The sequence below is a fragment of the Pristiophorus japonicus genome, unplaced genomic scaffold (genome assembly GCF_044704955.1).
Source record: "Pristiophorus japonicus isolate sPriJap1 unplaced genomic scaffold, sPriJap1.hap1 HAP1_SCAFFOLD_246, whole genome shotgun sequence".
NCBI classification, from domain to species: domain Eukaryota; kingdom Metazoa; phylum Chordata; class Chondrichthyes; family Pristiophoridae; genus Pristiophorus; species Pristiophorus japonicus.
Window position 1 is genome coordinate 430,478 of NW_027252188.1, and position 24,742 is coordinate 455,219.

The 24,742-nt window shown below is 58.5% G+C and overlaps 1 protein-coding gene across 1 annotated transcript in view; it reads right to left on the bottom strand.

Annotated features, from left to right (window-relative positions):
- Nucleotides 1-24,742, bottom strand: part of tmem63c (transmembrane protein 63C) — a 192,514-nt gene that overhangs the window by 98,084 nt on the left and 69,688 nt on the right. The window contains exon 7 of the mRNA XM_070871360.1: nt 14,596-14,738. Within this exon, the coding sequence (XP_070727461.1) occupies nt 14,596-14,738 (143 nt within the window). The remainder of the gene's footprint in view (nt 1-14,595; nt 14,739-24,742) is intronic.

Here is a 24,742-nt window from a genome sequence, read left to right on the forward strand (position 1 = left end):
CCGCTCCCCGTAACCCTTAATTCCCTTATTGGTTAAAAATCTATCTATCTGTGATTTGAATACATTCAATGAGCTAGCCTCAACTGCTTCCTTGGGCAGAGAATTCCACAGATTCACAACCCTCTGGGAGAAGAAATTCCTTCTCAACTCGGTTTTAAATTGGCTCCCCCGTATTTTGAGGCTGTGCCCCCTAGTTCTAGTCTCCCCGACCAGTGGAAACAACCTCTCTGCCTCTATCTTGTCTATCCCTTTCATTATTTTAAATGTTTCTATAAGATCACCCCTCATCCTTCTGAACTCCAACGAGTAAAGACCCAGTCTGCTCAATCTATCATCATAAGGTAACCCCCTCATCTCCAGAATCAGCCTAGTGAATCGTCTCTGTACCCCCTCCAAAGCCAGTATATCCTTCCTTAAGTAAGGTGACCAAAACTGCACGCAGTACTCCAGGTGTGGCCTCACCAATACCTTATACAGTTGCAGAAGGACCTCCCTGCTTTTGTACTCCATCCCTCTCGCAATGAAGGCCAACATTCCATTCGCCTTCCTGATTACCTGCTGCACCTGCAAACTAACTTTTTGGGATTCATGCACAAGGACCCCCAGGTCCCTCTGCACAGAAACAGTGAACAGCAGGAGGAATGGGCATGATGTGGTAATCACATGACCAAGGCCATTGCTATCTGCAATGGGCAGCTGGGTGATAACCAGCGGTCAGTCCGGAGTCGACAAACTGACCCCAGTAACAGCAGGGGGGCCAATCAGGGAATGGGAAGACACCCCCGTTCACGACTATAACTGAAGCTGTAACACGCGGTACAGTACGCTTTATTCTTAGTAACTGCAAGATGTAGCTGAGCCAATAAAGTTTGCCTGGATACTACCATCGGACTCGAGTCTCATCAACTGCTAAGAATATAAGAGACCCTACATTCTGGTGTAGTCGGCAGGATCGCTGAATATCAGCCGCTGGGAGACCTTAGGACCCACGTCGACACGAGGGTAAGGACACCTTAAAATAAAGTCCTCGTCCGAAGTCTTTCGCGGCAAGCGTCATTCACATGATCTTTAAAAGGACCGTCTGTGGGTAGTATTAGGGTCGAGACCCCTGTAACAGAGAGCTCTCCACTCGACAGAACATAAGGTCCTGTCCCGGACTTAAGGTCCACGTCTCGCACCCGCCACAACGAAGGGTTCTAAATTGGCACAATGGCTGAAGGCGGAAACAAAAACCGTCCCACGACTGAAAAAGGAGGGCTGGCCCCACCGGAGGTCGCGGACGAGGAAGTGTTAGAAAGCCTCAGGGAATACATCGAACAGCGGTTTGATTTACGAAAGACATGTGCCGAAATTGAACCAAAGTACGGAACCTCTAAGGGTCAGTGGACCCTGGACGATATAAAAAGGGTCTGGGGGAAAACCACGGGGATGAAAGATAAAGAAAGGACCTGCTGGTCCCTGGCCGACATGAGCCAAGTTCGACAGAGAAAAGAAATCATGACCCAGTCCCAATTCGATCGGGATCTGAAAACCGCTAAAGATCAAATCAAGGCACTTGGGGAACAAGTGACCAAGAAAAAGTCGGAAATAGAGAAGAAAGGGAAAGGGATAACTAAACTGAAGGGTGAGGTTAAAGGTTGGGTCACAGCCAGTACGCAGGGTACACAGCCGTCTATCCAAGGCGGGATCAGTGACGTGGGATTCAGGCTCCTCGTCATCCAACAAGGACTCGGACAGCAGCGATGGATTCTACAGCCCTATATTAGACCCACTAAAAACAACAAGAGTTAAAGTAGAGACAACGACCAAGACGGAACTAAGAAACGTAAACAAAGATAGGAGAATATGATAGTTCACATAGCCGCGGAACCGGAAAAAATAGATAAATGGTCAAAGAGCTCCAACACCCGAAAAAGGGGGTGGGGGGGGAGAGCTTGGGACCAATTCGATCGACTGCGAAGTATTTACACACTCCACCCTTTGGACGGAGTCCAGACTCTGACCATCACGGTGCCGGGACGATCGACACGTAAACTCCAGAGGGTAGTAAAAGAGGCACTTGGAGACACTGGACAGGGGATTGACACAGCCTGGGGAGATGTGAAAGGGTGGTTCAGACAGTACGGGCCGGCAAGGATGGATTGGAGTTGGATTGCAGTGTGCCAGCAAAAAGGCACAGAGGAGGTAGTCGAGTATGAGGAGCGATTCAAGTCTACGTGGCTGGAACATTCGGGTCTGCACCGAGATGTGGAGCAGATGGGTGACGAAAGAGTCGGACCTTTGAAGGCGACCTTTATGGTGGGGTTGAAACCAGAACTATCTAAATTAGTGAAGGCCACCCTGGCAGATTGGGATGATTGGGGAACCTCCTTCGCGCAGTTGGTAGACCAGTGTGGCCAGTTAGATCGGGATTTAACTTCAAAGGCCCGAGTAATGCAGACTGGATGGAAACCAAAGGACCGGGAGGGACAGACGTCCGGAAGACTGCCGGGAAAGTGCCACTATTGCAGTAAAGAGAGACATTGGGCCAACGTGCTGAGCGAAGAAACAGAACAACCAGGGAGCTCAGGGACCGGCCAGAAACAGGCCGACAGGAGGTCAGTGATGGGGCGGTTTAAAGAACTTTCCCTCAATCAGCAGCTGCAGTTGCTGGAGTGTGCAAAAAACTCGTAGACCCCACCCCCTCCCGGCAGGATCCCTGTTAGCATTAATACATCAGCGCAGGGACGGACTATATGTCAGTGTGGGAGTGGGCGACCAAGAGATTGATTGTTTATTGGACACAGGGGCAGAATTGACGTGAGTGCCCGAAAATGGTAAATTCCCCCTCGACGGGACAACCTGTGCGGCACATGGGGTCAGAGGCCATAAGCTGATACTCCACCGAATCCGGCCAATGTGTTTGGTTCTGGGACCACATGAAGTAACCGCATCGGTCTGGGTAGGACCGGTGGGACAACCCCTACTCGGGATGGACTCCTCCCTGGACTTTGAGGACGGCCAAGTCACATGGTCAATCCGATCCCTGCAGAGGGAAGAACTAAGGGACTACCCGATAAGGGCCAAGGACAAACATGACTGTGGCCACCTCCTTGCACCAAACAGTACCCGATCAGCACAACATCAATCTAAGGAATATTATCCATCATCCCGCAGTTAGAAGAACAAGGGGTACTAGTTAAGACCCACAGCTCATCCAACAGCCCCGTGTGGCCAGTGCATAAGGGTAAAGATGCCTGGTGCATGACAGTGGACTACCGGAAGGCCAACGTGCATTTACCAAAAAGCCCCGTTGGTAGCGGACCCCTCCACTATATTTCAGGCTCAGTCGCCGGAAGACAAGTACTTCTCCGTTATTGATATGGCCAACAGATTCTGGGCAATTCCGTTGGCCCTGGAGGTGCAGCCGTGGTTTGCCTTTACCATCCAGGGACAGCAATACACCTGGACCCGTCTACCTCAAGGGTTTCACAACAGCCCAACAGTGTCCCACATGGCCCTCCAGGGTCACTTAAGGGAGCTACCCCCGATGGGATCTACAGTCATACACTATGTCGATGATATCCTACTGGCGTCCACCATGGAAGAAAAGCATGAACGAGACGTGCTGACCTTACTGGACCACCTCATTAAAAAGGGATACAAGGCCAGGATGGCCAAGGCCCAGATAGCCCAGGAAGAAGTAATTTATCTCGGACAAAAGATCTCAATGGGAGAGCGGGGACTGACCCAGGATAGGACTGAGGCGATTCACGCGGCTAAACAGTCCGCCGCGATCCAGGAACTTCGGTCCTTCTTGGGTCTGTGTAATTTTAAAAGGGACTGGGTGGACTCCTACACGCAATTGGCACAACCATTGAATGACCTGCTAAAAGGAACACGGACCTCAAAAGAAGTTATCACCCTGGCTGAGGAGCAAAAGGAGGCGTTTGAAAAACTGAAACAGGCCCCGTGCACAGCACCTGCCCTAGGGATCCCGGACACCAGAAAGTCCTTCGCCCTATTTGTGCATGAGAAAGAAAGATACATGACTGCTACCCTGACTCAAGAACATGAGACCAACAGAGGCCGTCGGATACTACTCGGCCAAACTGGACACAGTGGCTCTCGGATGGGGAAGTTGCCTGAGGGCCATGGAAGCTTCAGGCCGAGCAGTAATGGTAACGGCAGGATTACTCTTAGACCAGAAACTGATCATCAAGTGTCCCCATACAGTACATGCTATGCTATCCATGACCCGGGTCACCCAGGTGACCTCAGCCAGATGGACCAGATGGACAACAGTCCTGGAAGCTCCAAACCTACGAGCTAGCCCGGTTAATCCAGCCACCATGCTCCCCCTGCCTGAAGAAGGGTATGAAGACCAACACGACTGTGCGGGCATGTTAGAAGAAGCAGAAGGAGCCGCTGTGGCAGCCGAATAGCCGTTACCCAATCCGGACTTGATCCTGTTTACGGACGGATCCTCATCTGTGGAGCAAGGAATCCGGAAGGCGGGCTGGGCAGTCACGACGCTGCACGAGGTAGTAAGGAAGGGGGGACTCCCCGCTGGAACCTCCACTCAGCAGGCTGAATGGAGAGCACTGGCTGAAGCCAGCAGGGTAGTGAGGGACAAACAGCTAATATATACACGGATTCCAGGTCGGCAAATCATGGGGTGGCACATGATTTCGGCCAGTTATGGCGGAAGAGAGGATTCTTGACTGCAGCAGGATACCCAAACGGAATGGGGCGGAAGTCCAGATCTACTTGAAGCTTTACTGCTGCCAGAGGGAGGAATCTATCCATACGAAGGAGAATACAGATGAGGCTAAAGGGAACACACGGGCCGACCAGGCAGCTCAGGAAGCCGCCTTAATGAAACCAGAGAAGGGCACCCTTGTATGTCAACTGGAGACCCGAACGCTGACACAGGATCTGGCAAAAATGCAGGAGGAAGGTCTCTGGATGGAAAAATGGGAATGGATAAGTGAAGGGATAAAGCTATGGGCGGATGGAATGTGGAGGCAGCCTGAGACAGGAAAACCAGTGGCACCACAAGCACTAATGCCTTTTTTGGCCCAGCAAATACACTCGTGGGGGCACTTAGTCCCCCAACAAATGACGGCTCGATTCCAGAAGAGCTGGTGGGACCGGGGTTTTAGGAAACACGCTCAGGCCACGGTGGACATGTGCGTCACTTGCCAGAAAAATAACCCCGGGCCCTCCACTACAATGCCCCTTCTCCGGCCTCCGGCCCCAGCAGAGCCTTTCCGAGATTTACAAGTAGATTACATCTCGTTGCCCCCATGTCAGGGGTATACGCACGTCTCAGTGATTGTGGATCGGTTCTCTCGGTGGGTGGAAGCTGTACCCACCCGAAGGAGCACTGCCACGCACACGGCTAAGGTGCTGTGTAAAGACTATATGCCTCGATGGGGAGTCCCCACAAGTACTGACTCTGATCAGGGGACCCATTTTACTGGAGCCGTGTGCCAAGAGGCCTGCAGATTGCTCAACATCACACGGAGTCTACATTGCCCTCATCACCCACAGTCGTCAGGCCAACTTTGAAACAACGACTGGCCAAGTACCACCAAGAGGGGATCCCGTGGCCTCAAACACTCCCAATGGTCTTGTGCAGCATCAGGACCATCCCAAACCGAACCACGGGCTTAAGCCCTTGTGAGGTGATCACCGGGAGACCAATGTCTCTCCCGGGGACCATCAATCTGCGAAAAGCAGACTGTCACCTGATGAGTGACACATTGTTGGAATATTGCCAGAATTTAACAAATGCTGTCAGTTTTGCTCCCAACAGGTAAAAGCGGCTTGGGGGGAAACCCCGGAGGGAGGACACGATATCGTCCCAGGAGTTTGGGTATACATAAAGAAAATACACAAAGAACCGCTGGGAGCCAAGTGGGAAGAACCGTACCAAGTATTACTGACGAACCGATCGGCAGTTAAAATCCACACCCCGCACGTTAAACGGGCACCCGTATCGGAAACAGACTAAAAGAACTGAACTTTTGAACTCAACAAAATGTTTGGACTGATTTGTGGGTCTGACCCTACCCCTCTGTAACATGGAGCTACATGTAAATACTTTTATGTACATGTCATATAGCTATGTTAAGGAAGCCAACATCTCCAGTTGTTGGGTATGTGCGCAGGTACCTATCCATTCAAAGGGAGGAATTCCTTTGAGACCGGTCCCCCTCAATGAATCTGAGATGGCAGAATGTTTTTTTAACCAGAACCGTACGAACGGGAACAGGGCCAATAGTCTGGGGGTAGAATTACCAAAGGCTGAATGGCGTTCGGCGGGTTATGGGTCAAACACCTTTTTGGAGTGGCATCAGCCCAATTATAACCAGACCCTAAAGCCCCCGTTCTTGGCCCTCACTAACACCTCAGGGATAGGAAGGCCACAAGGGTCGATATGTCTGATCAGAACCCAAACCGGAGGGCAGGGAATGGGGAATAGTACGTGTAGGCAAAACGTGAATGTGATGAAAGGAAGCATGCAGAGCTTCCTGCATTTCCCGAATAAGACCACCCCGGGCCAGAACTTTACACAAGGATGGGTAGTGATAGAGGTGGCCGATATTCCCCATATAACGGTACCTACTTTATTTGTGGCCACAGGGCTTATTCCTGGCTGCCACAGACCTGGACAGGATCTTGTTATTTGGGTTATGTGATACCCTACATTCACCACTCCACTTCCCTTCCAGGGTTGTTTTCTCCACAAAGGAGTAAACGGGCGATTACGGAGACTGAAAGGTTCTTTGCCATTCTGGTTCCTTGGTATGGAACTGGTAAATTAGCAAGGGAGCCCATTAACATGGCATCCATCCTGGAAAAGGTGGCTAATGACACCGCGGGAGCCCTACTTAAAATAAACGCCGAAATGGTGGCCATTTGCACAGTGGCCTTACAAAACCGAATGGCCTTAGACTTTATCCTGGCGGAGAGCGGGGGGGACATGTGCCTTGATCGGCACCGAATGTTGCACGTATATCCCGGATAGTTCCGAGGATATCACCAACCTAGCAGATCACATCAAACAGGAGATGGAACAGCTGAAACAACCCCCAGCTACCACACTGTGGGGCTGGGCCACAGGATGGCTAGGCAGCTCAATGGTACAAGGAATTATATTTGTATTTGCTGTAATAGTAGCATTATACTGTTTGTTTGCTTTGATTAGATGTTTGGCTATGTGTATGATGAGAACAACTAACCCCGGAATAAGGAATGTGCAAGGGAGCTTTCACCAGCCACTTCTGCACCTTCAGAAGAGGATATATATATATATATATATATAATCGGGGCGTTATGATTCTGGCTAAGGAGGGAATCAAAGGGGGGATTGTGGGACCTGATTAATTTATAATTATAGAGTAGCTGTGTACATGCTCACTAACAATGGAAAAGGTTGCAATGTGATTGGGGCCAAAGCACAGTCACAGGGTTAAGTGCTGTTCCGACCAGGTAACAGGAACATGCTGTGAAACAGTGAACAGCAGGAGGAAGGGGCATGATGTGGTAATCACATGACCAAGGCCATTGCTATCTGCAATGGGCAGCTGGGTGATAACCAGCGGTCAGTCCGGAGTCGACAAACTGACCCCAGTAACAGCAGGGGGGCCAATCAGGGAATGGGAAGACCCCCCCGTTCACGACTATAACTGAAGCTGTAACACGCGGTACAGTACGCTTTATTCTTAGTAACTGCAAGATGTAGCTGAGCCAATAAAGTTTGCCTGGATACTACCACCGGACTCGATTCTCGTCAACTGCTAAGAATATAAGAGACCCAGCCCCCAGCGACCCACGAACACAATCAACTTCGCTGTCAAGCACGAGAATGAACCACCATGTCAGGCCTTCGACCCAGACGATCGACCTGGGCACATGGGGCACCAGATCGCCTCAACTTGCAAATAACTTGCACAATACGATTTTGGGGGGGAGTGATGTTATGTATGTATGTAGACCTTACCCAAATGTAGGACTAGCCACTAGGGGGCACACCTGTGGGAGACCGAAGGGTCACCTGTGCACCCTGGGGCAAGCGGGTATAAAAGGTGACTCACCACACTGCTTCCCCACTCTGGAGTCTGAATAAAGAGACCAAGGTCACAACAGTTTGAGCTTGCGATACAGTCCTGTGGATTTATTCTGAACATAACAATACCAATCGACTACAACAGGACATAGATAGGCTGGCAGAATGGGCAGACAAGTGGCAGATGGAGATTAATACAGAGAAGTGTGAGGTGATGCATTTTGGCTGATGACACCCAGTTCAACATCACCACCACTTCTCTCAATCCTTTCACTGCCTCTGATTTGTCACACTGCTTGACCGACATACAGGACTGGCTCAGCAGAAATTTCCTCCAATTAAATATTGTGAAGAGCGAAGCCACTGTCTTCAGTCTCCGCAACAAACTGCGTTCCCTAGTCAGCCACTCTCGCTGGCCCCTGTCTGAGACTGTTCACAGCCTGAGTGTCATACACCACCACCAGATGAGCATCCAGCCACATTACGGCACCATCACTAAGACCGTCTACTTCCACCTCCATAGCTTCGCCCGTCTTCGCCCTTGCCTCAGCTCATCCACTGCTGAAACCCTCATCCATGTCTTTCTAATCTCTAGACTTGACCATTCCAATGCTGTCCCACCTTTCACCCTCCATAAACTAGAGCTGATCCAAAACTCTGCCGTTCATATCCTAACTCGTACCGTCCCGCTCACCCATCACCCCCTGTGCTCACTGCCCCGTGTCCTAACTCACACCGAGTCCCATTGACCCATCACCCCCTGTGCTCACTGCCCCGTGTCCTAACTCACACCCAGTCCCACTCACCCATCACCCCATGTGCTCACTGACCCCGTGTCCTAACTCACACCCAGTCCCACTCACCCATCACCCCCTGTGCTCACTGACCCCGTGTCCTAACTCACACCCAGTCCCACTCACCCATCACCCCCTGTGCCCCGTGTCCTAACTCGTACCGTCCCGCTCACCCATCACCCCCTGTGCTCGCTGTCCCGTGTCCTAACTCACACCGAGTCCCATTGACCCATCACCCCCTTGCTCACTGCCCCGTGTCCTAACTCACACCGAGTCCCACTCACCCATCACCCCCTGTGCTCACTGCCCCGTGTCCTAACTCGCACCGAGTCCCATTGACCCATCACCCCCTGTGCTCGCTGCCCCGTGTCCTAACTCGCACCGAGTCCCATTGACCCATCACCCCCTGTGCTCACTGCCCCGTGTCCTAACTCACACCCAGTCCCACTCACCCATCACCCCCTGTGCTCACTGCCCCGTGTCCTAACTCACACCCAGTCCCATTCACCCATCCCCCCCTGTGCTCACTGCCCCGTGTCCTAACTCACACCCAGTCCCATTCACCCATCCCCCCCTGTGCTCACTGCCCCGTGTCCTAACTCGTACCGTCCCACTCACCCATCACCCCCTGTGCTCACTGCCCCGTGTCCTAACTCACACCCAGTCCCACTCACCCATCACCCCCTGTGCTCACTGACCCCGTGTCCCAACTCGCACCCAATCCCATTGACCCATCACCCCCTGTGCTCACTGCCCCGTGTCCTAACTCACACCCAGTCCCACTCACCCATCACCCCCTGTGCTCACTGCCCCGTGTCCTAACTCACACCCAGTCCCGCTCACCCATTCCCCCTGTGCTCACTGCCCCGTGTCCTAACTCACACCCAGTCCCACTCACCCATCACCCCCTGTGCTCACTGCCCCGTGTCCTAACTCACACCCAGTCCCGCTCACCCATCACCCCCTGTGCTCACTGACCCGTGTCCTAACTCGCACCGTCCCACTCACCCATCACTCCCTGTGCTCACTGCCCCGTGTCCGAACTCACACCCAGTCCCGCTCACCCATCACCCCCTGTGCTCACTACCCCGTGTCCTAACTCGCACCGAGTCCCGTTCACCCATCACCCGCTGTGCTCCCTGACCCCGTGTCCTAACTCACACCCAGTCCCACTCACCCATCACCCCCTGTGCTCACTGCCCCGTGTCCTAACTCACACCCAGTTCCACTCACCCATCACCCCCTGTGCTCACTGACCCGAGTCCTAACTCACACCCAGTCCCGCTCACCCATCACCCCCTGTGCTCACTGCCCCGTGTCCTAACTCGCACCAAGTCCCACTCACCCATCACCCCCTGTGCTCACTGCCCCATGTCCTAACTCGCACCAAATCCCGTTCACACATCGCCCCCTGTGCTCACTGCCCCGTGTCCTAACTCACACCCAGTCCCATTGACCCATCACCCCCTGTGCTCACTGACCCCTGTCCTAACTCGCACCGAGTCCCATTGACCCATCACCCCCTGTGCTCGCTGCCCCATGTCCTAACTCGCACCAAGTCCCACTCACCCATCACCCCCTGTGCTCGCTGCCCCATGTCCTAACTCGTACCGTCCCACTCACCCATCACCCCCTGTGCTCACTGCCCCGTGTCCTAACTCACACCCAGTCCCACTCACCCATCACCCCCTGTGCCCCGTGTCCTAACTCGTACCGTCCCGCTCACCCATCACCCCCTGTGCTCGCTGTCCCGTGTCCTAACTCACACCGAGTCCCATTGACCCATCACCCCCTTGCTCACTGCCCCGTGTCCTAACTCACACCGAGTCCCACTCACCCATCACCCCCTGTGCTCACTGCCCCGTGTCCTAACTCGCACCGAGTCCCATTGACCCATCACCCCCTGTGCTCGCTGCCCCGTGTCCTAACTCGCACCGAGTCCCATTGACCCATCACCCCCTGTGCTCACTGCCCCGTGTCCTAACTCACACCCAGTCCCACTCACCCATCACCCCCTGTGCTCACTGCCCCGTGTCCTAACTCACACCCAGTCCCATTCACCCATCCCCCCCTGTGCTCACTGCCCCGTGTCCTAACTCACACCCAGTCCCATTCACCCATCCCCCCCTGTGCTCACTGCCCCGTGTCCTAACTCGTACCGTCCCACTCACCCATCACCCCCTGTGCTCACTGCCCCGTGTCCTAACTCACACCCAGTCCCACTCACCCATCACCCCCTGTGCTCACTGACCCCGTGTCCCAACTCGCACCCAATCCCATTGACCCATCACCCCCTGTGCTCACTGCCCCGTGTCCTAACTCACACCCAGTCCCACTCACCCATCACCCCCTGTGCTCACTGCCCCGTGTCCTAACTCACACCCAGTCCCGCTCACCCATTCCCCCTGTGCTCACTGCCCCGTGTCCTAACTCACACCCAGTCCCACTCACCCATCACCCCCTGTGCTCACTGCCCCGTGTCCTAACTCACACCCAGTCCCGCTCACCCATCACCCCCTGTGCTCACTGACCCGTGTCCTAACTCGCACCGTCCCACTCACCCATCACTCCCTGTGCTCACTGCCCCGTGTCCGAACTCACACCCAGTCCCGCTCACCCATCACCCCCTGTGCTCACTACCCCGTGTCCTAACTCGCACCGAGTCCCGTTCACCCATCACCCGCTGTGCTCCCTGACCCCGTGTCCTAACTCACACCCAGTCCCACTCACCCATCACCCCCTGTGCTCACTGCCCCGTGTCCTAACTCACACCCAGTTCCACTCACCCATCACCCCCTGTGCTCACTGACCCGAGTCCTAACTCACACCCAGTCCCGCTCACCCATCACCCCCTGTGCTCACTGCCCCGTGTCCTAACTCGCACCAAGTCCCACTCACCCATCACCCCCTGTGCTCACTGCCCCATGTCCTAACTCGCACCAAATCCCGTTCACACATCGCCCCCTGTGCTCACTGCCCCGTGTCCTAACTCACACCCAGTCCCATTGACCCATCACCCCCTGTGCTCACTGACCCCTGTCCTAACTCGCACCGAGTCCCATTGACCCATCACCCCCTGTGCTCGCTGCCCCATGTCCTAACTCGCACCAAGTCCCACTCACCCATCACCCCCTGTGCTCGCTGCCCCATGTCCTAACTCGCACCGGGTCCCGCTCACCCATCACCCCCTGTGCTCACTGCCCCATGTCCTAACTCGCACCAAGTCCCGTTCACACATCACCCCCTGTGCTCACTGCCCCGTGTCCTAACTCGCACCCAGTCCCACTCACCCATCACCCCCTGTGCTCACTGCCCCGTGTCTAACTCGCACCGAGTCCCATTGACCCATCACCCGCTGTGCTCGCTGCCCCGTGTCCTAACTCGCACCCAGTCCCACTCACCCATCACCCCCTGTGCTCGCTGCCCCGTGTCCAAACTCGCACCCAGTCCCACTCACCCATCACCCCCTGTGCTCACTGCCCCGTGTCCTAACTCGCACCGAGTCCCGCTCACCCATCACCCCCTGTGCTCGCTGCCCCGTGTCCTAACTCGCACCGAGTCCCATTGACCCATCACACCCTGTGCTCGCTGCCCCGTGTCCTAACTCGTACCGTCCCGCTCACCCATAACCCCCTGTGCTCGCTGACCCCGTGTCCTAACTCACACCCAGTCCCATTGACCCATCACCCGCTGTGCTCGCTGCCCCGTGTCCTAACTCGCACCGAGTCCCATTGACCCATCACCCTCTGTGCTCGCTGCTCCGTGTCCTAACTCACACCCAGTCCCACTCACCCATCACCCCCTGTGCCCCGTGTCCTAACACACACCCAGTCCCACTCACCCATCACCCCCTGTGCTCACTGCCCCGTGTCCTAACTCACACCCAGTCCCACTCACCCATCGCCCCCTGTGCTCACTGCCCCGTGTCCTAACTCACACCCAGTCCCACTCACCCATCGCCCCCTGTGCTCGCTGCCCCGTGTCCTAACTCACACCCAGTCCCACTCACCCATCACCCCCTGTGCCCCGTGTCCTAACTCACACCCAGTCCCACTCACCCATCACCCCCTGTGCTCGCTGCTCCGTGTCCTAACTCACACCCAGTCCCACTCACCCATCACCCCCTGTGCTCACTGACCCCGTGTCCTAACTCACACCCAGTCCCACTCACCCATCACCCCCTGTGCCCCGTGTCCTAACTCGCACCCAGTCCCATTGACCCATCACCCCCTGTGCTCGCTGCCCCCTGTCCTAACTCGCACCGAGTCCCACTCACCCATCACCCGCTGTGCTCGCTGCCCCGTGTCCTAACTCGCACCGAGTCCCATTGACCCATCATCCCCTGTGCTCGCTGCCCCGTGTCCTAACTCGCACCGAGTCCCATTGACCCATCGCCCCTGTGCTCGCTGCCCCGTGTCCTAACTCGCACCGAGTCCCATTGACCCATCACCCCCTGTGCTCACTGCCCCGTGTCCTAACTCACACCGAGTCCCACTCACCCATCACCCCCTGTGCTCACTGACCCCGTGTCCTAACTCGCACCGAGTCCCACTCACCCATCACCCCCTGTGCTCACTGACCCCGTGTCCTAACTCACACCGAGTCCCACTCACCCATCACCCCCTGTGCTCGCTGCCCCGTGTCCTAACTCGCACCGAGTCCCATTGACCCATCACCCGCTGTGCTCGCTGCCCCGTGTCCTAACTCGCACCCAGTCCCGCTCACCCATCACCCCCTGTGCTCGCTGCCCATGTCCTAACTCGCACCGAGTCCCATTCACCCATCACCCCATGTGCTCACTGACCCGTGTCCTACCTCGCACCGAGTCCCGTTCACCCATCACCCCCTGTGCCCCGTGTCCTAACTCGCACCGAGTCCCGTTCACCCATCACCCCCTGTGCTCACTGCCCCGTGTCCTAACTCACACCGAGTCCCACTCACCCATCACCCCCTGTGCTCACTGCCCCGTGTCCTAACTCACACCAAGTCCCGCTCACTCATCACCCCCTGTGCTCACTGCCCCGTGTCCTAACTCACACCCAGTCCCGTTCACCCATCACCCCTTGTGCTCACTGACCCGTGTCCTAACTCACACCGAGTCCCGCTCACCCATCACCCCCTGTGCTCACTGACCTACAGTGGCTCCCAACTCGGCAAAGTCCCGATTTTAAAATTCTCCTACCTATCTATGTAATTTCTTCCAGCCCCACAACACTGCGAGATATTTGTGAGCAGGCTCCAGGGGACATATGGCCTACTCCTGCTCCTGTTTCTTGTATTGCACTCCTCTGATTCTGCCCTCTTGAGCATCCCTAATTATAATCGCTTTACCATTTGCTTCTGTTGCCTGGCCCCAAGCTCTGGAATTCCCTCCCTAAACCTCTCCACCTCTCTCTCTTCATTCAAGGCGCTCCTTAATACCGACCTCTTTGACCAAGTTTTTGGTCATTGGCCCTAATATCTCCTTATGTGGCTCGGTGTCAAATTTTGCCTGCTAATCCCTTCTATGAAGCACCTTGGAATGGTTTACTACGTTAAAAGCGCTGTATAAATACCATGTTTTGCAGTTGCCCCCATCCTGTCCTGTTTCTGTCCGCCCACAGTCCAATCTCTCTCACGTTTCCTAAACCCCCCTCCCTTCCCAGAGCCCCTCCTACCCCCACCCGGCTGTCCGAGGGCCACCCTCCCTCCCTCCGTCTCCAGAGTCCGTTCCCCCCCCCACCCCTCCCCAGAGGAGCCCCTTACCTAGTAGGTCGCCGGAGAAGTTGACGGGAAGGACAATGGCAATGGACAGGACACAGATCACCGTGAGCAGCACCAGGATGTGTCGCTGAAATGAGAGGTAGATGATGGCATCGATTCCGCACTTGTACTGAATCTCATCGTCCCTTAAAGCAAACACACACTGAGTGAGTACAGAGAGGTCCCAGAGCCATCCCCATCACAGCCCCTCACCCAGCCCCTCCCCCAATCCACAGCCCCTCCCCAAACCCTCCCCCAATCTACAGACCCTCCCCCAATACACAGACCCTCCCCCAATACACACACCCTCCTCCAATCCACAGCCGCTCCCCAAAACTTCCCCAAACCCTCCCCCAATCCACAGACCCTCCACCAATAGACAGACTCTCCCCCAATCCATAGACCCTCCCCCAATTCACAGACACTCCCCCAATCCACAGCCGCTCCCCAAAACCTCCCCAAACCCTCCCCCAATCCACACACCCTCCTCAAATCCACAGCTCCTCCCCAAACCCTCCCACAATCCACAGCTGCTCCCCAAATCCCAAAAATCCCCTGCATGAATCCCAAAAAGTTAGTTTGCAGGTGCAGCAGGTAATCAGGAAGGCGAATGGAATGTTGGCCTTCATTGCGAGAGGGATGGAGTACAAAAGCAGGGAGGTCCTGCTGCAACTGTATAGGGTATTGGTGAGGCCGCACCTGGAGTACTGCGTGCAGTTTTGGTCACCTTACTTAAGGAAGGATATACTGGCTTTGGAGGGGGTACAGAGACGATTCACTCGGCTGATTCCGGAGATGAGGGGGTTACCTTATGATGATAGATTGAGTAGACTGGGTCTTTACTCGTTGGAGTTCAGAAGGATGAGGGGTGATCTTATCGAAACATTTAAAATAATGAAAGGGATAGACAAGATCGAGGCAGAGAGGTTGTTTCCACTGGTCGGGGAGACTAGAACTAGGGGTCACAGCCTCAAATACGGTGGAGCCAATTTAAAACCGAGTTGAGAAGGAATTTCTTCTCCCAGATGGTTGTGAATCTGTGGAATTCTCTGCCCAAGGAAGCAGTTGAGGCTAGCTCATTGAATGTATTCAAGTCACAGATAGATAGATTTTTAACCAATAAGGGAATTAAGGGTTACGGGGAGCGGGCGGGTAAGTGGAGCTGAGTCCACGGCCAGATCAGCCATGATCTTGTTGAATGGCGGAGCAGGCTCGAGGGGCTAGATGGCCTACTCCTGTTCCTCAATCTTATGTTCTTATGTTCAAACCCTCCCAAACCCTCCCCCGATCCACAACCGTTCCCCCAAACCCATCCCCCCCAACTCTGGCCCTCCCCCAAACCTCGAGACCCCTTCCCCCAGCGAGGTGATCCCCAGAGGCCAGGGCTGGGTCCACGCCTACCTTTACCCCCTCCAGAAATATTATCGATGAGTATTTGTACTATCGATTTTCTTGTCCTCCTGCACCTGCACCCAAAACCAGAACCGAAATTGGATCCCGCGATTGGTCATGTTGATTCTGACCACATTGCCCGCTGAGCCGCAAGTCGCAGACCCTGAGCCATGAGCCCCCCCGATCCCCGAGTCCCCCGCGCCCTGAGCCCCCTGAGCCCTGAGCCCCCCCCCCGAGCCCCCCGCGCCCTGAGCCCCCCGGGCCATGAGCCCCCTGAGTCCTGAGCCCCCCGAGCCCCCCGCACCCTGAGCCCGCCGCGCCCTGAGCCCCCCGAGCCCTGAGCCCCCTGGGCCCTGAGCCCCCTGAGCTCTGAGCCCCCCGGGCCCCGAGCCCCCTGCGCCCTGAGCCCCCCGGGCCCTGAGCCCCCCGCGCCCTGAGCCCCCCGAGCCCCCCACGCCCTGAGCCCCCTGGGCCCCGAGCCCCCCGCGCCCCGCGCCCCCCGCGCCCTGAGCCCCCCGCGCCCTGAGCCCCCCGCGCCCTGAGCCCCCCGCGCCCTGAGCCCTGAGCCCTGAGCCCCCCGCGCCCTGAGCCTCCCGAGCCCCGAGCCCCCCGCGCCCTGAGCCCCCCGCGCCCTGAGCCCCCTGAGCCCCCAGAGCTCCAAGCCCCCCGAGCCCCGAGCCCCCAGCGCCCTGAGCCAGGAGAAGAGCAGCGGGGGGGAGAGTGGTGGGGAAAGAGAGCCTGGTTTGGAGCCGGGGGGGAAGAGAGTGCCTGGTTGCGGGGGGGTGGAGAGAGTCTGGTTGGGGCGGGGGGCAGAGAGTCTGGTTGGGGGGGGGGGGGAGAGAGTCTGGTTGGGGGGGGGAGAGAGTCTGGTTGGCGGTGGGGGGGAGAGACTGTTTGGGGTGGGGGGGGGGAGAGAGCCGGGTTGGGGGAAGGGGGACAGAGTCTGATGGGGGGGGGAGATAGAGTCTGGTTGGGGGGGGAAGAGACTGTTTGGGGTGGGGGGGGAGAGAGCCTGGTTGCAGGGGGGGGGAACAGAGTCTGGTTGGGGGGGGGGACAGAGTCTGGTTGGGGGTGGGTGGAGAGAGTCTGGTTGGGGGGGGGAGAGACTGTTTGGGGTGGGGGGGGAGAGAGCCTAGTTGGGGGGAGAGGTGGAAAGAGTCTGGTTGTGGGGGGGTGGAGAGAGTCTGGTTTTAGGATGGGGGGGAGAGAGTCTGGTTGGGGCGGGGGAGAGAGTCTGGTTGGGGGGGGTGGAGAGAGTCTGGTTGCGGGGGGGTGGAGAGAGTCTGGTTTTAGGATTGGGGGGAGAGAGTCTGGTTGAGGGGGGGAGAGAGCCTGGTTTTGGGGGTGGTGGAGAGAGTATGGTTGGGGGGGGTGGAGAGAGTTTGGTTGCGGGGGGGGAGAGAGAGTTTGGTTGGGGGGGGTGGAGAGGGTCTGGTTGTGGGGGGGTGGAGAGAGCCTGGTTATGGGGGGGGTGGAGAGAGTCTGGTTGGGGGGGGTGGAGAGAGTCTGGTTGGGGGGGGTGGAGAGAGTCTGGTTGGGGGGGGCCGGTGGAGTGAGTCTGGTTGGGGGGGGGTGGAGAGAGTTTGGTGGGGGGGGTGGAGAGAATCTGGTTGTGGGGGGGGGGGAGAGTCTGGTTTTAGGATGGGGGGGGAGAGAGCCTGGTTGTGGGGGGGGAGAGAGCCTGGTTGGGGAGAGCCTGGTTGAGGGGGGTGGAGAGAGTCTGGTTGGGGGGGGTGGAGAGAGTCTGGTTGGGGGGGTGGAGAGAATCTGGTTGGAGGGGCAGTGGAGAGAGTCTGGTTGGGGGGGGAGAGAGTTTGGTTGCGGGGGGGGAAGAGAGAGTCTGGTTGGGGGGGTGGAGAGAGTCTGGTTGGGGGGGGGGGGAGAGAGTTTGGTTGGGGGGGGTGGAGAGAGTCTGGTTGGGGGGGGCGGTGGAGAGAGTTTGGTTGCGGGGGGGGAGAGTTTGGTTGGGGGGGATGGAGAGAGTCTGGTTGTGGGGGGGTGGAGAGAGTCTGGTTGGGGGGGTGGAGAGAGTCTGGTTGAGGGGGGGGAGAGAGTCTGGTTGGGAGGGGGTGGAGAGAGTCTGGTTGGGGGGGGGCGGTGGAGAGAGTCTGGTTGGTGGGGGGTGGAGAGAGTTTGGTTGCGAGGGGGGAGAGAGAGTTTGGTTGGTGGTGGGGGAGAGAGTCTGGTTGGGGAGGGGGGAGAGAGCCTTGTTGTGGGGGGGTGGAGAGAGCCTGGTTGGATAGAGGGGAGAGAGAGCCTTGTTGTGGGGGGGTGGAGAGAGCATGGTTGGGTGGGGATGGAGAGAGTCTGGTTGTGGGGGGGTGGAGAGAGCCTTGTTGGGGGGGGGGGTGGAGAGAGTCTGGTTGGGGGCGGGGGGAGAGAGTTTGGTTGGAGGCGGGGGGGGGGGAGAGAGTCTGGTTGCGGGGGTGGAGAGAATCTGGTTGGGGGGGCGGTGGAGAGAGTCTGGTTGGGGGGGGGGGAGAGAGTTTGGTTGCGGGGGGGGGGAGAGAGAGTCTGGTTGGGGGATGGAGAGAGTCTGGTTGGTGGGGGGGGAGAGAGTTTGGTTGGAGGGGGTGGAGAGAGTCTGGTTGGAGGGGGGGGTGGAGAGAGTTTGGTTGGGGGGGGTGGAGAGAGTCTGGTTGGGGGGGGCGGTGGAGAGAGTCAGGTTGGTGGGGGAGGAAGAGGGTCTGGTTGGGGGGGGCGGTGGAGAGAGTTTGGTTGCGGGGGGGAGAGAGTTTGGTTGCGGGGGGGGAGAGTTTGGTTGGGGGGGATGGAGAGAGTCTGGTTGGGGGGGGTGGAGAGAGTCTGGTTGGGGGGTGGAGAGAATCTGGTTGGGGGGGGCAGTGGAGAGAGTCTGGTTGGGGGGGAGAGAGTTTGGTTGGAGGGAGTGGAGAGAGTCTGGTTGGAGGGGGGGTGGAGAGAGTCTGGTTGGGGGGGTGGAGAGAGTCTGGTTGAGGGGGGGGAGAGAGTCTGGTTGGGAGGGGGTGGAGAGAGTCTGGTTGGGGGGGGGCGGTGGAGAGAGTCTGGTTGGTGGGGGGTGGAGAGAGTTTGGTTGCGAGGGGGGAGAGAGAGTTTGGTTGGTGGTGGGGGAGAGAGTCTGGTTGGGGAGGGGGGAGAGAGCCTTGTTGTGGGGGGGTGGAGAGAGCCTGGTTGGATAGAGGGGAGAGAGAGCCTTGTTGTGGGGGGGTGGAGAGAGCATGGTTGGGTGGGGATGGAGAGAGTCTGGTTGTGGGGGGGTGGAGAGAGCCTTGTTGGGGGGGGGGGTGGAGAGAGTCTGGTTGGGGGCGGGGGGAGAGAGTTTGGTTGGAGGCGGGGGGGGGGAGAGAGTCTGGTTGCGGGGGTGGAGAGAATCTGGTTGGGGGGGCGGTGGAGAGAGTCTGGTTGGGGGGGGGGAGAGAGTTTGGTTGCGGGGGGGGGGAGAGAGAGTCTGGTTGGGGGATGGAGAGAGTCTGGTTGGTGGGGGGGGAGAGAGTTTGGTTGGAGGGGGTGGAGAGAGTCTGGTTGGAGGGGGGGGTGGAGAGAGTTTGGTTGGGGGGGGTGGAGAGAGTCTGGTTGGGGGGGGCGGTGGAGAGAGTCAGGTTGGTGGGGGAGGAAGAGGGTCTGGTTGGGGGGGGCGGTGGAGAGAGTTTGGTTGCGGGGGGGAGAGAGTTTGGTTGCGGGGGGGGAGAGTTTGGTTGGGGGGGATGGAGAGAGTCTGGTTGGGGGGGGTGGAGAGAGTCTGGTTGGGGGGTGGAGAGAATCTGGTTGGGGGGGGCAGTGGAGAGAGTCTGGTTGGGGGGGAGAGAGTTTGGTTGGAGGGAGTGGAGAGAGTCTGGTTGGAGGGGGGGTGGAGAGAGTTTGGTTGGGGGGGTGGAGAGAGTCTGGTTGGGGGGGGCGGTGGAGAGAGTTTGGTTGCGGGGGGGGAGAGTTTGGTTGGGGGGGATGGAGAGAGTCTGGTTGTGGGGGGTGGAGAGAGTCTGGTTGGGGGGGTGGAGAGAGTCTGGTTGAGGGGGGGGAGAGAGTCTGGTTGGGAGGGGGTGGAGAGAGTCTGGTTGGGGGGGGGCGGTGGAGAGAGTCTGGTTGGTGGGGGGTGGAGAGAGTTTGGTTGCGAGGGGGGAGAGAGAGTTTGGTTGGTGGTGGGGGAGAGAGTCTGGTTGGGGAGGGGGGAGAGAGCCTTGTTGTGGGGGGGTGGAGAGAGCCTGGTTGGGGATGGGGGAGAGAGCCTTGTTGTGGGGGGGTGGAGAGAGCCTGGTTGGGTGGGGATGGAGAGAGTCTGGTTGTGGGGGGGTGGAGAGAGCCTTGTTGGTGGGGGGGGGGTGGAGAGAGTCTGGTTGGGGGCGGGGGGAGAGAGTTTGGTTGGAGGCGGGGGGGGAGAGAGTCTGGTTGCGGGGGTGGAGAGAATCTGGTTGGGGGGGCGGTGGAGAGAGTCTGGTTGGGGGGGGGGGAGAGAGTTTGGTTGCGGGGGGGGGAGAGAGAGTCTGGTTGGGGGGGTGGAGAGTGTCTGGTTGGGGGGGGGGAGAGTTTGGTTGGAGGGGGTGGAGAGAGTCTGGTTGGAGGGGGGGTGGAGAGAGTTTGGTTGGGGGGGGTGAAGAGAGTCTGGTTGGGGGGGGGCGGTGGAGAGAGTCAGGTTGGTGGGGGAGGAAGAGAGTCTGGTTGGGGGGGGCGGTGGAGAGAGTTTGGTTGCGGGGGGGAGAGAGTTTGGTTGCGGGGGGGGAGAGTTTGGTTGGGGGGGATGGAGAGAGTCTGGTTGAGGGGGGGGAGAGAGTCTGGTTGGGAGGGGGTGGAGAGAGTCTGGTTGGGAGGGGGTGGAGAGAGTCTGGTTGTTGGGGTGGAGAGAGTCTGGTTGGGGGGGTGGAGAGAGTCTGGTTGGGGGGGGGGTGGAGAGAGTCTGGTTGAGGGGGGGGAGAGAGTCTGGTTGTGGGGGGGTGAAGAGAGTCTGGTTGTGGGGGGGTGGAGAGAGTCTGGTTGGGGGGGTGGAGAGAGTCTGGTTGGGGGGGTGGAGAGAGTCTGGTTGGGGGGGTGGAGAGAGTCTGGTTGAGGGGGGGGGAGAGAGTCTGGTTGGGAGGGGGTGGAGAGAGTCTGGTTGGGAGGGGGTGGAGAGAGTCTGGTTGGAGGGGGGGCGGTGGAGAGAGTCTGGTTGTGGGGGGGTGGAGAGAGTCTGGTTGTGGGGGGGTGGAGAGAGTCTGGTTGGGGGGGTGGAGAGAGTCTGGTTGAGGGGGGGGAGAGAGTCTGGTTGGGAGGGGGTGGAGAGAGTCTGGTTGGGAGGGGGTGGAGAGAGTCTGGTTGGAGTGGGGGCGGTGGAGAGAGTCTGGTTGGTGGTGGGGGAGAGAGTCTGGTTGGGGAGGGGGGAGAGAGCCTTGTTGTGGGGGGGTGGAGAGAGCCTGGTTGGGGAGGGGGGAGAGAGCCTTGTTGTGGGGGGGGTGGAGAGAGCCTGGTTGGGGGGGGGATGGAGAGAGTCTGGTTGTGGGGGGGTGGAGAGAGCCTTGTTGGGGGGGGGGGGGTGGAGAGAGTCTGGTTGGGGGCGGGGGGAGAGAGTTTGGTTGGAGGCGGGGGGGGGAGAGAGTCTGGTTGGGGGGGTGGAGAGAGTTTGGTTGGGGGGGTGGAGAGAGTCTGGTTGGCGGGGGGGAGAGAGTTTGGTTGGAGGGGGGGTGGAGAGAGTCTGGTTGGGGGGGGGTGGAGAGAGCCTTGTTGGGGGGGGGGTGGAGAGAGTCTGGTTGAGGGGGGGAGAGAGTTTGGTTGGAGGGGGGGTGGAGAGAGTCTGGTTGAGGGGGGGGAGAGAGTTTGGTTGGAGGGGGGGTGGAGAGAGTCTGGTTGGGGGGGGTGGAGAGAGCCTGGTTGGGGGGGGGTGGAGAGAGTTTGGTTGGGGGGGGCGGTGGAGAGAGTTTGGTTGGGGGGGGTGGAGAGAGCCTGGTTGGGGGGGGGTGGAGAGAGCCTGGTTGGGGGGGGGGGCGGTGGAGAGAGCCTGGTTGGGGAGGGGGGAGGGGTGAGAAAGCCTGGTTGCAGGGGGTGGGGAAGAGAGCCTGGTTGGGGAGGGGGGTGGAGAGAGTCTGGTTGTGGGTGGGGGGTGGAGAGAGTCTGGTTGTGGGGGGGGGGGGTGGAGAGAGTCTGGTTGTGGGGGGGGGGGTGGAAAGAGTCTGGTTGGGGAGGGGGGAGAGAGCCTTGTTGTGGGGGGGTGGAGAGAGCCTGGTTGGGGAGGGGGGAAGAGAGCCTTGTTGTGGGGGAGTGGAGAGAGCCTGGTTGGGGGGGGGTGGAGAGAGTCTGGTTGTGGGGGGGTGGAAAGAGCCTTGTTGGGGGTGGGGGGGAGAGAGTTTGGTTGGAGGCGGGGGGGGGGAGAGAGTCTGGTTGGGGGGGTGGAGAGAGTTTGGTTGTGGGGGGGTGGAGAGAGTTTGGTTGGAGGCGGGGGGGGGGGGAGAGAGAGTCTGGTTGGGGGGGTGGAGAGAGTTTGGTTGTGGGGGGGTGGAGAGAGTCTGGTTGGCGGGTGGGGAGAGAGTTTGGTTGGAGGGGGGGTGGAGAGGGTTTGGTTGGGGGGGGTGGTGAGAGCCTTGTTGGGGGGGGTGGAGAGGGTCTGGTTGGGGGGGGGGAGAGAGTTTGGTTGGGGGGTGGAGAGAGCCTGGTTGGGGGGGGGTGGAGAGAGTTTGGTTGGGGGGGGGTGGAGAGAACCTGGTTGGGGGGGGGTGGAGAGAGCCTGGTTGGGGGGGGGTGGAGAGAGTTTGGTTGGGGGGGGGTGGAGAGAACCTGGTTGGGGGGGGGTGGAGAGAACCTGGTTGGGGGGGGGGTGGAGAGAGCCTGGTTGAGGGGGGGTGGAGAGAGCCTGGTTGAGGGGGGGTGGAGAGAGTTTGGTTGTGGGGGGGGTGGAGAGAGTCTGGTTGGGGAGAGGGGAGGGGTGAGAAAGCCTGGTTGCGGGGGGTGGGGAAGAGAGCCTGGTTGGGGAGGGGAGGGACGAGAAAGCCTGGTTGCAGGGCAGGGGAGGTGAGAGAGAGACACGGGGTGAGAGAGACAGGGTGGGGGAGGAAGAGGGAACTCAGGGAAGACGGATCATGTCCTTCCAACCTCCTTTCCACCCACACCCGATTTCTTGGAACGCTCGGTGCGTCAGGGACATTGTTGGAGTGGATGAAATCCAGAAGTCACTAAACTGTCACTGTTCACTTCATACCAATAAAGCTGTCAGTGATGCCCCATCGATGGTGTGTGGGCAGGGTTACGGTCATGCACTGGCACTGGGGTAAGGGATGTTCGCTCGGGATGTATCCTCCTCTAACCTTGGCAAAGTTAGGCTGGGCGGTTCCATTTACACATTCCAGAGAAATGTCAGGGCGTGGCTTATCCTCCAAAGGACCAATCAGCAATAGGTCATGTGATAATGGAGAGCCAATTAGAGAAACAGCTGCCATTCAGTTTGTACAAATAGTTGCATCCAAAAATTATAACATACAGCAACTTGTACTGAGATAACACATTTAACCATCAGCCGCGGCTCAGTGGGCACCACACTCGCTTCTGAGTCAGAAGGTTATGGGTTCAAGTCCCACTCCAGAGAGTTGAGCACAGAATCTCGGCTGACACTCCAATTCAGTGCTGAGGGAGCGCCACACTGTCGGAGGGGCAGTACTGAGGGAGTGCCGCACTGTCGGAGGGGCAGTACTGAGGGAGCCCCGCACTGTCAGAGGGGCAGTACTGAGGGAGCGCCGCACTGTCGGAGGGGCAGTACTGAGGGAGTGCCGCACTGTCGGAGGGGCAGTACTGAGGGAGCGCCGCACTGTCGGAGGGGCAGTACTGAGGGAGCGCCGCACTGTCGGAGGGCAGTACTGAGGGAGTGCCGCACTGTCGGAGGGGCAGTACTGAGGGAGCGCCGCACTGTCGGAGGGCAGTACTGAGGGAGCCCCACACTGTCGGAGGGGCAGTACTGAGGGAGCGCCGCACTGTCAGAGGGGCAGTACTGAGGGAGCGCCGCACTGTCGGAGGGGCAGTACTGAGGGAGCGCCGCACTGTCGGAGGGGCAGTACTGAGGGAGCGCTGCACTGTCGGAGGGCAGTACTGAGGGAGCACCGCACTGTCGGAGGGGCAGTACTGAGGGAGCGCCACACTGTCGGAGGGCAGTACTGAGGGAGCGCCGTACTATCAGAGGGGCAGTACTGAGGGAGCGCTGCATTGTCGGAGGGGCAGTAAAAGGGAGCACCGCACTGACGGAGGGACAGTACTGAGGGAGCGCTGCACTGTCGGAGGGGCAGTGCTGAGGGAGCGCTGCACTGTCGGAGGGGCAGTACTGAGGGAGCGCTGCACTGTCGGAGGGCAGTACTGAGGGAGCACCACACTGTCGGAGGGGCAGTACTGAGGGAGCGCCACACTGTCGGAGGGCAGTACTGAGGGAGCGCCGTACTATCAGAGGGGCAGTACTGAGGGAGCGCTGCATTGTCGGAGGGGCAGTAAAAGGGAGCACCGCACTGACGGAGGGACAGTACTGAGGGAGCGCTGCACTGTCGGAGGGGCAGTGCTGAGGGAGCGCTGCACTGTCGGAGGGGCAGTACTGAGGGAGCGCCGCACTGTCAGAGGGGCAGTACTGAGGGAGTGCCGCACTGTCGGAGGGGCAGTAAAAGGGAGCACCGCACTGTCGAAGGGGCAGTACTGAGGGAGCGCCACACTGTCGGAGGGGCAGTACTGAGGGAGCGCCGCACTGTCGGAGGGGCAGTACTGAGGGAGCGCCGCACTGTCGGAGGGGCGGTACTGAGGGAGTGCCGTACTGTCAGAGGGGCGGTACTGAGGGAGTGCCGCACTGTCG